Source organism: Onychostoma macrolepis, chromosome 07, assembly GCF_012432095.1.
Source record: "Onychostoma macrolepis isolate SWU-2019 chromosome 07, ASM1243209v1, whole genome shotgun sequence".
Classification (NCBI taxonomy): Eukaryota; Metazoa; Chordata; class Actinopteri; order Cypriniformes; family Cyprinidae; genus Onychostoma; species Onychostoma macrolepis.
The window spans coordinates 36,961,972-36,976,991 of NC_081161.1; the positions used below are offsets into that span (position 1 = coordinate 36,961,972).

General features: G+C 37.4%; 2 protein-coding genes across 2 annotated transcripts; both read left to right on the forward strand.

The window, feature by feature from the left end:
* Positions 1–3,030: 3,030 nt before the first annotated feature.
* si:ch73-335l21.4 (E3 ubiquitin-protein ligase-like) lies at positions 3,031–4,526 on the forward strand. The gene is made up of 2 exons (XM_058780399.1): positions 3,031–3,614; positions 3,719–4,526. Exons 1-2 carry the CDS (start codon positions 3,200–3,202, stop codon positions 3,775–3,777), a joined length of 474 nt encoding a protein of 157 aa, XP_058636382.1. The 5' UTR covers positions 3,031–3,199; the 3' UTR covers positions 3,778–4,526.
* A 149-nt stretch (positions 4,527–4,675) lies between these two features.
* Positions 4,676–8,534, forward strand: LOC131543237 (uncharacterized). Its single transcript, XM_058780375.1, has 3 exons — positions 4,676–4,814; positions 4,892–4,950; positions 5,123–8,534. The coding sequence occupies exons 1-3, from the start codon at positions 4,792–4,794 to the stop codon at positions 8,383–8,385; spliced, it is 3,345 nt and encodes a 1,114-aa protein (XP_058636358.1). The 5' UTR covers positions 4,676–4,791; the 3' UTR covers positions 8,386–8,534.
* Positions 8,535–15,020: the final 6,486 nt, after the last annotated feature.

The window sequence follows — 15,020 nt, forward strand, 5'->3', positions numbered from 1 at the left end:
AAACACAACAATTACATACTGTTATAGGCATTTCTACAACATTACAATTTTAGTGATATTCATATTACTATTATTACTACATACATGTATACACACACACACACACATATATATGTGAGTTCCGATGCAAAAGCCTCTAAGCGCCATTTGAAATTTTCTTCTAAAATGAGCATTTTTATCAGGCTCCTATGTGCAGCTTCAGTAATTTCACTTTAATGGCAATGAATAGGTTCTTTTCATTGCCATTAAAGTGAAATAACTGGACATAAACATAGTTGCCTGAGAAAAATGCTAATTTTAGAAGAATATTTCAGACGGCACTTAGAAGCTTTTGCATCTGAACTCTTCATACATACATACATATATATATATATATATATATATATATATATATATATATGCATATACACACACACACATACATACGCACGCACACACATATATGACAAACTCTGCTCTGCTCTAAACAAAGTATCAGAAAACTGAGTAAACAAGTGTGTGTTCTAAGGAAGAAAGTTCAAAAAGTTACGAGAGATACTAGAGAATACGGGAAGCACTCTGAGGGAAGGACAACCGGCTACAGCCAGTTTAGAATCAGCGCGGCACACCCAAGACCAAGTAAGGGAATGACGGGGAGGGAGAAAACAGGAGGCGGGTGCATTCTGGGAAATTTCACAGTGGGGTAGAGTGGTTTTGTTTGGATTAGGCTAATAAGGCAGCACAGCTCGAGTGTATTGTATTTCCCTTGCTGTAATCACTGTTTATTTTTATAAAACAGTTGTTTCCCCCAAACATACAGTAGAAAAACGGCCACTGAGTGTTTAAAAAAGGTATGGATAAGCTAGAAAAAGGGTCATTGTAAAATATGTAATATTTTCACAGGCTTACTTGTACAAATGTCAAGAATAACGAACAAAAAAGATTATGTAATTCTGAGTTTGACCAGTTTTAATGTCAACCTAAATCTTAAAACACAACAAAACGAAATTCCCAAAAAACATTGTTTACTTAGAATTTATTTAATATTTCATTACTTTTACTGCATTGTTAAAGGGGTCACGAACTGCCTTTTTTAAATATTTAGTACAGTTCTCTAATGTCCACTTATGTTATCAAGATTTTTACATCAAAAAACAATTCAGAAAAGGCTTTTTTATGTCCTGTTTTTATCCATCATCAGAAGGTCCATGCTCCATTTGAATAGGCGTAGCGGATTGTAGGAAGTAAATGCTATGCTATGATTGGCTAACACTTGTGTATGTTAGACAGCCTACATCCTAGATGGATGCTGCTGTTTTAGGTTAAAACCCATAAACACTCTACATATCAAACGATCTGTAATAACAGACAAAGCGCTAGTGACCACGTAATAAAAGCAATTGCTCTGTGTGCTGCGAAATTACTGTCAGATTCAATATAGTCGTCACAGCATCGTCTTTCAGTTTCAATCTTTCTGAAAATCCTGCGTCGAACTGTACCTTGTTTGTTAACGAGTCCGCAGTAAAATGAAGTGAACAACATACCAAGTTCTTACTGACACAGTCTGGAACTTCATTAAAAATAAACTTCATCCACTCTTTCCTAATGTTGGGATCAGAAGGAAGGAAATGCAAAGACGTACAGCATCTTGTTGTCTTCGGAGGGATCTTTATCATTTGATTTCTGCATAGACCTGCATTTGCCTCTCTCGTTATTTACACTTCATGCACAAATTGGTGGGCAGTGATGTAGAGGCAGGCGTTGATCTTCTTCTGCGAAGGTGGCGTTTAGTGACACTATTACGTCATAAAGTGGCACATTCCACAACCTGTCATTTTGGCAGATCAGCCTCAATATAAGCTGTTTTTAGACGAATGAGAAAGTTTTGAGTTCTTATAGTGCAATGACCTCTTATATGTCCAAAGATCAAGGGAATTTTGTTTTCTCAGTTCATGACCCCTTGAAAAACTCCTTTTAGCGGTGAATTAAAGTAAACTGGGCCTCATTTGACACTGATTTACTATAATAACCCTTCATTTCAGTAAGATCAATGACACCCACGCAAACAGGTTTCAGTTTTCCCTTTGATGGGAATATAGGTGTTTTCAGTCATAAATCTAAAATACTTGGCAAACATCAGTGCATGGGGAATTCCGGTTTTGGTTTTCTCAACACAAACCTTTGCTGCATCTATAATATGGTATTTTTTTTAAAAGTAGGTGGGGGAAAACGTGCCACACCCCCCCAACCCCCCACAGAAAAAAAGTGTTTTAAAGCTTGTTGTTTTGTAGAACATCACAGTTATATATGATATGAGAACAGCTGGGCCTGTAGATAGAGAGTATGCGTTATTTAATAAAAATATAATTATATTTTCAGAATGACAATTTTTTTCTCAAACATAGTCAGTGGGGTAAAACACCCCCAGGGGGTAGTTGGCAATTACTGTAGTTATTCTGTTCTGAACATCAAATCCTTTGTTTTTCCATCAAATGTATTCTAAATAGTTGGTTGAATCTAAATATTTGGACTTTATATTTAAAAATTACCTCAAGTTACCATCAGATAGTTAGCTAGCCAGTTAGCATCAGCTAACAAAATGTTTCAAATAGGCTATTATAATTTTGAAAACCATAATTGATTATATTCTTTTTTTTATTTTAAGCTAAAACTGCCTGTACTCTGATTTTGCTGTAAATGTTTAAAAGCACATTGCTTTGTTTGACTGGGGGGTAAAACGCCCACCTTGGCACAAATTAAATTTTTGTTAAAAATCTAATAACATGAAAACTCTGGACATTTTTCATACTTGGTTTATAATTTATGTCATTGTCACTAAAACAATAATAACTTTTCTGAACATATTTAACTTTTGTTTCACAGGAAGAATAATTGCACAATCCTTAAGGGGGGATTGTTTCCCCCACTCTACCCTACAGTGAGACACGTAGGACAGTATGATTTAACTTCTGGTGCTGTTTAGTCATGCATGACATCACTGTGTTTATAGACGATGACATCATTTGTTTAAAACCGCTGGTCCTGTTGCTAAAGACAGTCTGGACGAGAACGAAAGGAAACCTCCCTCCTACGCACTTTCATCCGACCCGCCTTCACCAAATAGGCATATAAGACTACTCGACATGAGTCACCGGCACTTTACTACAAACCACTTCAAGAGTTCGCAACAAGAGAGAAGCAAACAAACTAACAACAGGACATGTTTCCAGAAATGGAGTGCGGAATCTGCTACCGAACTTACAACCTCGGTCGGCGGTGTCCTCGACAGCTGTGCTGCAAACACACGTTTTGCGAGAGCTGCTTGGTGACGCTCTGGCGGTTCGCCGAGAGCCCCGAGCCCCGGATAATGTGTCCGCTGTGCCGTCACTCCACGCCGCTGTCGGAGGAGAGAATCCAAGAGACCCTGCCGGTAGACGAGGACGTTTGTGCGCGGCTTGTAACCGCGGGCTGCGCGGAGGAATGCGCGGAGGACGACGAAGACACCGAGGAGCCCAAACGGGACGCGGTCATCCCACCAAAAGAGGATCTTTCTCCGCCGCCAAGATCGCGTAAAAGACGCCTGATGAAATGTTTAAGTCGCCTGTGTCAGAAAGTCACCGGGGATGTACGGACAAGTGAGTATTTCGCCTATTTTCTGCTAGCATGTGCGTTTGAATGCCTTTGATACATTAATTGAGTCCTTAAAGAACTAATTAACATGTGTCATTTGTGTTTTCAGATTGTATGACTGATGAAGACTTGAGGGACCTGGCAATGATGTCCTGCCACATGATGTGAAAGACCAGATTTCAAGTTGTCAAGTGTCACTTGGGTAATCTGAACGCCAAAAGATGTAACCACACATGATTTAAGGGAGCAGATGTAATCATTTAAGAATCCTCTGTTGAAAAACACTGGTTTACTGCTGAACTGAACATTTGGGTGGATGTGTCCCCTCCAGTGTTTGAGGGGGTCACTGCCCTGTCTCGAGGTTATGGATGGCAGTCTGCAATGGAAACCTATAGATGACATGTGTCATGAGCTTTGGAATGTCAGCGCCTGGGAAGCACAACTGTTTGTTGTTGGGTGTGACTTGCTGTCACCATAACAAAAATGTAGGGTTGTTCCAGAGAAATCTATAAACACAGCAACAAAAACAAGTCTTTTTTTTTTTTTTAAATGAACTACACTTCCTATAGATCATTTGTTTCAGGCCAGTATGTTTTTGTTGCTGTTTCTTTTCTGTTACAAAATCATATACTCAACCAGTTTCTCCTTTTTAAATTATTGCAACTTAATGATTTTTGAAAAATTTCTATGAAATATTACCTGTATTTATTCTGTCTATTAAGTTTAATTAGAAGGAGTATTTCAGTGTTACATTTGTATCAAATGCAAGAGCCATAATTATGTTTGTCTTTTCATGATCACAAATTAATTTTATATGTATTTATAAGTATTTGTGTTTTTTGTTTTTTAAAGAAGAAAATATAGAATGACTGTATAATGCTATGTTTGTACCAAATAAAATATTTTTATAATTTTTATGACAAGTTTAGCACACCGTCTTCTTTTAAACTCTGCATAGGCAAAGGCAGAGTCACACATTTTCATCATACTTTTAGAACCAATACAAATGTGAGATTGTGTATGTGGTGTTAGCTTTGATCACACTCAGGTGAACCTCATCAGCGATCACCATTATGCTGATCAACAATATTAGCATTTCAGTGAGCCCACATTAATAGGGTAATTTGGACCAGGTGTTACAAAAAGCTTTGTGTGGCACGTAAGTGCATTAGTCCTTAAAACATGTCTCTTCAATACTATCTGAGGTAAGCATTTAGGTCATTTTTACACTTTGTTTTTGTAATAATTTATTGTAATTTTAAAACTGACTATTTTTTTATAGACTGGCTTTGGTTGGTTTGACTCTTTCTGTTGTGGGATGTTTGCCTGAAGTGTCAGTAGGTGAGATTTTAGTCTATAAATCTTTAGAACAGCTGTGACAAAAGTAGTCAAAACTGTATTATTGTCCTTTGGGTGTGTGTATATATATGCATGCATATCCATAATGTGTACAAATAAACAGGCTTTAAATTTGTTGCCATATGCATTTATAAAACAACTAAATATATTGTAGGTTCATCATCAATGCCTTTAGGAGATGTCACAGATGATTCAAAAATCAAAATACAAGGGCTGGAAAGTTTCAAAAGTGTTAATCCACCCATTGAAAATCCAATAAGAGGCAGTCTTCAAAGGAACATAGAACAATTTAACAGCAAATATCAGCTGCCGTGGATCAAATCTGCCTCAGATAACCAGAGAAAGGACGTCAATGCAAAAACTCCAAGCTTCAGCCCCACTGACACGAGAGCTTCTGCAGATGTTATTTATTCAGTCCCAAATAAAGTTCAGTCCAATATCAATAGCAGAAATAATCCTGTTGAATTATCAAGTGCCAAATTTAATGATGAAATTGATGCCAAAAGAAGCTATGCTTTCCAAACAGTCCAACAGGAACAAAATCCCTTAGACTTTAAAGGGAGCCAAACGAGCTCCATTAATCTGGCCCCAAGGCTAGTGAGGAAAAAAGGTGGAATGCATGCAGCAAATGTGCATAGATCAGGCTCATTTGGATATCAACATATTTCTAAATCAGAAATGCACTCAGGCAGTTCGCGACCATTAGGACTCAATGAACCTTATTTGAGGGAAACTATTCCAACTAATTATAAGTCTAGAAGCTCAACTGTGAACCACAATATCAGGCTCAAAAGTGATGGAAACATGCTGCTGGATCATTTTCTTCAAAACAAGGGCCAGAATCAAAACGTGCCGAGGAGAATCGTACCGGCAAATACATCTCCCTCAATTGTAACAGCAAATCAACAAAAGAGCCAACCATTGCCACAAGTTTTTTCTGCTGGGACTGGAATCATTTCTCAAATTTCCTATGAGAATATGAGGGACGTAGCTCTTTCCAAGGTGTTCAAACCTCCAACAATCCCAACACCAATATCTCCTGCGTTTAAGAGATCAAATTCAAATGGAAGTCATAGCATCCTTCCATTTAAAAAATCTCAGCTGTTTTCTTCTCAGCATGATCACGTCAAGCTGTCTAATTCTGAAAGGGTTGCCAGTCCAAAAGCAAGTCTGCAAAGCAGTTTTGAATATGGAAATACAAAATCAGCCACGAGCAGCTACACTTTCAAAAACATTCAGTTGACACAAAATAGGGGACAAAGTAGTCAGAATGTTTTGCCCATTCAAACCTTTCACAATCAAAAGAAGTATGATAATTTGGCTACAGGTATATCTTTCATCAGGCCTTCAGTGATCAATAATGCCCGCTCTTCCTTCCCATCAGATAAAAACAGTGCCATCCAGATGTCTGAGCTACTCAAACTGTCAAAACAAAGCACAAACTTGACCCCACAAATGCAGTTTGCAAAGAACACCATGTTATTTTCACAACGTGATAAGAATATTAATCTACCAGACCCAACAAATCATTCATTAAGGAAGCCAAGTCAGCATAACACCCGAAATAGGATGCATCTGAATTCCTTCGGGCAAAGTACTGTACAATCATTATCTGTTAAACATTATCCTGCGCCAAGTCTTGTGCCAGGTAACACAATGAAGAGTGTCTACAGCGTTACTCCATCTGTGTCTGGCACTCAGGGCACATCTAAAAATTCAGGTACGTCTAGCAGCCGAAACAGACCGTATTATCTAACTTCTAAAAAGCCATATGCTTTTAAAGGTTTCACATTTGTCCCTACATTGCAGACATCGCTACAAAAATCAGAAATGCACTCTGGCCAAAAGCCCCTGTTAAAATCTTCATCTAATGTGCAATATGCCCCTGCTCGTCCACATACTGCCCAAAGTGCACTCACTCAAAAACCCTTGATACAAAAACCCTACGGAAAAATGCCTTTCCAGTTCAAGGACATTGAGTCAAGCCAAGAAAAACAACCTTATTGGGATCAGACAGATTCTTTTGATAATGGACCTCAACGTGAAAGCATCTCTTCTGTTGGAGGTGCAAGTAACCCGATGTCTGATGCTCTAAAGCACCATGTTCTTAGAGGTCAAGCTGTAGCAATGAAAACATCTCTCAGTGGAACAAATACTACAAATAATGGAGCTGTTGACAAAGTTCAGTCAAAAACATCTCCGAGATGGACTTCAAGTAGGCTTGCTTCAGCACAGCACACTGAATCTAACCAAGATGAATTCCCAGCTGTGAGGTTTTTAAACAGCAGTTTTTTTGGATCCAACTTAAATAAAGCATCCATAAAATCTACCAACAGTCACAAGAGTCCCACATCAGAGCTTATTCTTCCAAGTCATAAATCTTCTCTTATGAATAAAGTGACTGGGTATCCTCAAATACACAATGCTGTTATCCAGCCACTTCGCAGGTATAGCTTGAAGGAACGTGAACGTGTGTTAAATCCAACAAAGGAAATTAAAAACACAAACTCTGCTGGAATACCACAGTCAAATACTAATGAAAATTATAGTCATATAAGATTGAGACCGACCAGCAGCGTTGTGATTGGTAGGCAAGATGAAGTGACTCAAGAAAGAAAAAGTTCTGAAGAAAATTCAAACCACCAGAGTGTCTATGCCATCCCAACTTCTCAATCTGCAACGCATAGATCTGCTAACATTAATAGTCATAAAACAAATAGTTCAGCAAAGCTCACTTTCCAGTCACCTATATACAGATCTGCTATGAAACCTTCTGGCAAAGCTAACATCCTACAAGCTAATGCAGCTTCAGACTGGAGGAACGAAACGTCTCAAATCTCAGAAGCAGATATCAACCTTAGTGCCGTCGGTGTGTCCCAGGCTTTAAGCAACTTTGTAATTGGAACAGTTTATAAAACCTCAACCAAATCCAACCTTAACATGTCTTCAACAAAATCAGGCCTAAACAATTATAAACCAGTTCGGTTTTCAGATATAACCGGTAGCGCCTCCTTCACCAACATCAAACCACATTCTGCTGACACCACAGCGAAGGAAGAAGTGGATCTCGAAAGTGATCAAAACAGAACTAATTCAACATCAGTGATGGAGGGAAGTTTTAAAGAGCTGGTTTTTGGCAGTTCCTCTATGATCTCGGCCTTACAAAATGAAATGGATAAAAGTGCAGTGGATTTACGCGTCCCTGAGCTCATGCCCACAGCTGCTATAGACTTCACCACACAATCTAAGCTGTCATTTACAGAAGAACATACTCAACCTCAACCAACTGTCTATTCCTCCGAGTCACAGCCGGATCCTGGGAATCATACCACAGCTACAGCAGAGGATATTGATCCATTTTATGAGGGAATGTTGATACCCAATACCACCTTGCTTGTCAAAAGGACCGCAGGTTGAGATCTGCCTCTTCAAGTTTTCTATTGTATGCACTCCAAATGGTAGCCGTCATTAACAACGACAGACTGCAATGTGAGGTGTTTTTCTCTTCTGTAGGTAGATGGCGCCAGATCTGTCCTCGCATTAATTTGCATTAAATTTGTGAGTTCTGAGTTTCATAGTCTGCTCTTTACTTCATGATTTTGGAAGAAAAAATGTGAATGATATTAACCATTTTCCCCAAGCACAATTTATTATTAAGCTGTCTTATATCAATCCGAATGAAATGGTTCACTGATATGGAGATGGATTCATGCCAACACACTGTTTTCTTGCCGATTTTTATTATTACTGTTATTTTGTTTCTCAATAGTTCAGTCTCAAAAGTCAATGGATCTGAATTCAGTTTGCTAAGTTTGGCAAAATATGACTTTAATTATTCAGGCCAATAAAGCTATTTAAAACTTAATCACTTAATTTTTTCTGAAATATGCAGACGTTTTAAGGTCTTTCTTTAGGTCATTCCTGTTGTGCAGTAAATTTTAAACTCTGGAACGTTTAAGATAATTAATATTGTGTTGTAATTTAAGTAAGGATTTATATGAAAGTGAATACCAGACTTAATAATAAATAAGCTCTGGTTAAAATCAGGGACGTAAACATTTATTATAATTTGACTATTTACACAGTGCCAAGAAAATGAACAGGGGAGAAATAAGGGCCTTAACAATACCCAAGAGTTTTAAATGATGATGTCAGCTTGGTTAACTGTGATATAAAACAAACAAAAAACAAAAACGGAACCAATCAGAATTTATTGCTAAAACGTACTTGCGTGTGTGCTGTTGTTTTCCCACCAAAACAATGTCACTTCCTGCGGTTTGATGTCATTAGAGACATTTTTTTTTTTTGTTTAAATAGACATTAAGGCCGACCAAAACAAAATAGATTTAATTTTTATCCCGGTTATGTCAACAATATGTTGGGAAGGTCGATTCAAAGTATTTTCACAGTGCGTTTTCCACAGATGACCACCAGATGGACTGTGTGCTCTGTCAGAATGATCTCACAGGGTTCTTCGAGTTCATTGTGGAGTTATTTTGTTCTTTAATTAGGACTGAACTGCCAAAAGAAACTACCTGAAAAAGCATGTGCATTTGCGCAAGCTTGCCATGTGTGCGCACATAATTATTACTCTGAACTATTTTGCAAAAAGCCTAGCAGGACTGCTCTATAACAGAGTGTAATAAAAACCACAAAATTCTAAAATCATTTTATTCATCATTTTGCAAGCGTATGACTCACTTGAATGGATCACCATGTTGAACAAATAATTTCTGATCAAGAACATCATAATCATTAATGACAGTTAGAGTCTTGCTTCTACAATGGCGTAATATCAAAGCCGTAACCACCACATTTGTAAGAATGACCCCTAACCTTTTCCCATTAGATGGGCCTATGCAAAAAATCCCCTTGTCTACCCCCCATCCACACTGACCCAGCATGAGGCCAGGACACAGAAAAAAAAAAACAGGCGCTTTCTGTCAATCATGACTACATACATTGTACAACGGATTACCACACTTCCCCCTAGAAATGCTTTGAAAATGGAACATTCCACTTCCAAGAAGTTTGAAGTTAGAATCTGAAGCTTTTCTCATGTAAAAGATGCTAAAACTTTTAACAATTTTCCAGAAGTAGCCTAAAGGTGGACCAAAAGACAAAAATACTGAAAAATGCCTGTGTCTGCGTGAACACGTTGCATTCTGTGGTTTTCTCACCCAAGTCTCCTTGTTTCCCTTCCTCCGTCCCTCCCTCTTTCTCTCTCGGGCTGCGGGGGAATTCTGTAGCATGTGTCTATGGGTTCTCAGGCAGCTCTTGGGGAAAATAAAATATAGAGGCCCCGCAGTGACGTGACCCCTCCCCGCTCTCTCACCGCTCTGCTATTCACACTCTGTACAGCTAGTCTTAGGGTGCTGCTAGGGTACAGGGAGCCTTTTTGTTCGGATGTGAAGCCAACTTCGGATAGCTTCAGTCTCAGGCATTCAGATAGAACCTCCAAATATCATCTGAGCTTCAAAAGAAACCTCAGTTTGACTCAGTCACTCGGTCTAGGCCAGATTCATAAACATACTAAATATGGCCACATTTCTTGGGCGAATGGGAAATAGAGATACATGGAGTGAAAGAAACTGGCAAGAGAAAAGGGTTCGAAAGAAAGCTGTTTTTGTTTAGCGATAATGACAGGGTATTAGAATGCATTAAAACATAATTACCCTTCATGCTGTGGGCGATGAGTACACACAGCAAAACTACTGTTCCCCATCGACCTGCGTCTGCTGAACTTTGGTTGGACCTTCCACTCAAACGACTGAGCGATCAATGAGGCTTGTGGATTAAACTCATTACTGACTACAACTGTGCCACATTTCAATCTGTGAGGACAGGAGAGGACTGTAAGAAAGAACATATACAGAATTAGCTTGTGATAACCAAGACTCTCTCTCATGTGCACACATTCACTGGACTTCCTGCCTTGCTGAGCCAAAAGGGAAGTAATAAAGCAGGAAGACTTCCTGCTGTATCGCTCAGCTGTAAGAGTGTATGTTGGCTGTTAGCAGCCATATAAAATTATAAGGTGAAAGTAACTTATTTGAGGCAGAACAATACTGGTTTTGGACAAGTAATAATTTGAAATAAATAATGTCTGCTGTGCATTTTTACAGCATTTCTTGATATTATTGGTGTAAGACTAATACACAAACAAAGTGATTAGCATATTTATCTGTGCCTACAGTTAAAATGATGTATATATTCTGAACACTTCGTGATGTACGACATAAGTATTGTTATTTGAAACTTTCTATTTATAAAATAATTCTAAAGCATAAATAATGTTTCTTACAAAACAATTAAGCACAGCTGTTTTCAACATTGATGATAATATTAATTAATATCAGAACATTAAAATGTATTCTGTAGGATGACACTGAAGACTGGAGCAATGATTCTGAAAATTCAGCCTTGCATCAGGAATAAATTAAATAAATTTAAGGAATAAACTGAATGGAATACAATATGTCAATATTATCTCTAACTGATTCAATAAAAGCTTATGGCTCAAATAGCTCTGCTCACAAGCATATGGAAATAACTTTTACTGTACCTTCTGATTATTTTTGTCTTGTTTTTCAGTGCAAATGTCTAAAGAATCTTAAATCAAGATATATTTACGAATAAGTGTTGTTTTGAGAAATTGATCAAAAGTTTTTTTTTTTTTTTATGTTTTAAGCATAAACTAAGCATAAAAAGTTTTGTTCAGTTTTTCAGAGAATAAACCTTTGTATGTTCAATTTGCAATTTGTTAAGATGTTTGTACTGGAAAACCAAAATACTTAGGAAGATACCTTTTTTTTTTTTTTTTTTTTTTTTTGCAGTGCTTGCAACATTTAATGCCATGACTTCAGTTTCTCTCAGATTTAAGACCTTTTAAGGGGTTAATTTGTGGAAGGGCGAATTAAGACTTTTTAAGATTCGCAGAAACCCTGTTTATCAGAGTTAAAGGAGCCCTAAAGCACGCACGCACACATCCATCTGCTGCTGCCAGATACATGACTGTAGCTGCCAGCTGCTGATACATTCAGCTTTTTGTCATCATTTTTGTCACTTCTTTTCATGTCAAAGGTTCAAAAGACTCACGCATTTCTTTCCTGCAGCCTTCAGCCATGAGCTGAGCCACAGACCTTGGGGACCAGACAAGCAGGTCACGGGTGGAGCACATCTTCACTTCTGTTTGTCCCGTAGGTGAGAGTGTTTGTGTCATCAGAGCAAAAGCCATCAGGTTTTTCCTGCGTGTGCTGCTGATGTGCGCAAGAATATAAAATGCTGCTGCACAGCAAGTGTTTCTCAGTGCACAGAGTTTGAGGTTTAACTCACCTTGTCCCGGGGCCACTGTGTGTTCTGAATAATACGAGTACTCCTGTGGTAATAGGCCACCCATGAATATGTGCCCTCACTTCCAATACTAGATGCCCAGCCTTCTATGGATGTCAGTGTGTGCGCACAACAAGTTGAAACCAGACCTTCCACATAAAGATCTCTTTTGTGCTGGTGAAATGTGCATGAAAAATTTGTGGAATGACCCTTAAGACTCTGTATACTGTATCTATCAGCTCTGAGTAAAGCTAGACAGCTTGCTATTCATAGATGTATGGCTGAGATACTGTTACCAGCCTATCTGTCTATAGAGAGAACAGGACACACATAGCTACTATGGAAGCTGGCTCCACCTCAGAGAAAATAAAATAAAAAAGGCAACTGTTGGATAAAATTAAAATGAAAAATGTCTCCACGATTTGCTTTTGGAGAAATATCTTAATATCGTGCAACAGTGCACATTCTATCAGTTACAGTTCTGGCGCCTCTGTATCAGTATATTGTATAACGCCACATACATTCACATCAGTGTTAACTCAGCGGTAGAGTTACTCTCACGGGACACTGCACTTATTCGCAATCACAAAAGTACATTGTTTGCGTGTGTTTTAAAGCCTTGCCGGTTAAACGTTTCATTCAAGCGCTGGTCTGACCGTGCGCTTTTTCTGAGCCCGCACACCTGAAGCTCGCGCACTAAAAAGCCTGATTACTGAACTAAGTTATCTTTTGCGCTAATACTGTCAAAACACGCAAGGTTTATGTATAGACTCAGTTGGTTATGTCTAAAATGAAGGTAAACAGTATATTAGATGCGTGCAGGTGTTAAAGGGACAGAACTAAACATGCTGCCGACTGTCATTAAAGGGATAGTTCACCCTAAAATGACATTTCTGTCATTATTTACTCACTCAAATGTTGTCCCAAACCTGTATTAATTTCTTTCTTGTGCTGAACACAAAAGAAGATATTTTGAAGAATGTGGGTAACCAAACAGTTGCTGGTCCACATTGAATTTGATAAAAGGAAAAAAATACTATGGAAGTCGCTGCGGACCAGCAACTGTTTGTTTTTCCCCATTCTTCAAAATAGCATTTATACGTACGGAGCCCCTAAAGGGACATTGGCAAAAAAAAAAAAAAAAAAGAAGACTTTCTCGTGCGCACGAGATACTATAGTTACAGTTTCCTGTTGCATCACTTCTGCCATCTTACACAGAAGAAAACAAGAGCATGCATGTGCATGAATTAGCCTAATTGAGATCTATTTTGGCCTTCAATACTAAAACATTGTGTCTGTTCTTGCATTCGGACACAGATAAATCATTACTGAACAGCATAAGAACGGCTTTTTCTCTCAGGCTATATTCCACCTGAACAATACATAGCCTAACTTCTCAGGACTGTCCATCTGTACATAACTTCTCAAAACTTTTCATCTGTAAAATAGCACATTCATAATTCTTTCTATTTTCTCTATAGGCCTATGTTGTACATAACCTAAAACATTTGCACATTCATAATTCTATTTTATCTATATTTTTATTACCATAGTTATTGTTTTTTAATGCATTGTCTATTCTGTTTATTATTAGCCTTATATTTCACTCTATTACCTTAAATTATATGCATGACTACACTCTCTCTGTACTTTCTCCACTGGATGCTCCTGTCACCAAGACAATTTCTTGTGTTTTTGTGCGTGTAAACACACTTGACAATAAAGCTCTTTCTGATTCTGACATTTAAAACGCATTTTGAGGTCTAGAAGGATTGGTAGCTACAGTATAAAAGCTCAAATTTTAGATTTCGATATGGCAATAGCCTATTGTCCCACATACAACTCTAAAAGCCAGTCAAATATGTATATAATCGAAAGCGATTATTTATTTTTGATAATTATTACTTTACTTCAGTTTGGTTTTCAATAACTGCTGTTAGTTTCGTTTCATTTTCGTTTTTTATTTCTTTGACATTTCTTTGACATTTTTCTTTCTTTCTTGATAAATAAATGCCTTTATTTTCGTTAAATACAGTTCCTAATATAACATATTTTACCGTTTAAATATGTATACGATATTTCATTTACTTCTAAAATGCTTGTTAAACGAGTTTAAATGTAATAAATATTGTATTCATGTTTAAACAGTAAAATATGTTGTATTAAGAACAGTATTTAATGGAAATAAAGGCATGCAGGCAAATAAAGAAAGAAAGAAATCTCAAAATAAATGAAAAACTAAAATGAAACATAGTTATTGAAAGCCTATAACTACAATAAAGTAATAATTCTAAAAAATAAATGTGAAGAACATTCTAAAATGAGTAAAATGAGTCGGAATGCGCAAATTTTCAAACATATTATTTTCACATTCTCCATTTAAAATACCTTCTAAAATTATATATGACTTGTTGGAATCAGACAAAAATGACTGAGCTACAGCCGTTTGAAGGTAATAGAGGCGGTAGCAGATCTGATTTCGAGAAAAATCGAGTTAAAGATTACAAAGCAAAATCACCAAGCAACGTTGCATATTTTCCTCCAATTCTTTTCTTCATAATAATGACTGTATATTTATCAATCACAATATAGCTATTTTTTATCTTTGTTATTCAATATAAGAACAAATATGCAAATAAACGGTAGTTTAATCAAGAGCATGCAAGTGATTCCACATTTTCTTTTATGTATGATTAACATTGAGACCGATCTATATTAAG

Coding starts and splice junctions, on each gene's coding strand:
- si:ch73-335l21.4 (XM_058780399.1), top strand. CDS start 3,200: ATGTTTCCAGAAATGGAGTGCGGAATCTGCTACCGAACTTACAACCTC. Junction 3,615..3,718: donor CACCGGGGATGTACGGACAA/GTGAGTATTTCG, acceptor TTGTGTTTTCAG/ATTGTATGACTGATGAAGAC.
- LOC131543237 (XM_058780375.1), top strand. CDS start 4,792: ATGTCTCTTCAATACTATCTGAG. Junction 4,815..4,891: donor TCTCTTCAATACTATCTGAG/GTAAGCATTTAG, acceptor ATTTTTTTATAG/ACTGGCTTTGGTTGGTTTGA. Junction 4,951..5,122: donor TTTGCCTGAAGTGTCAGTAG/GTGAGATTTTAG, acceptor AATATATTGTAG/GTTCATCATCAATGCCTTTA.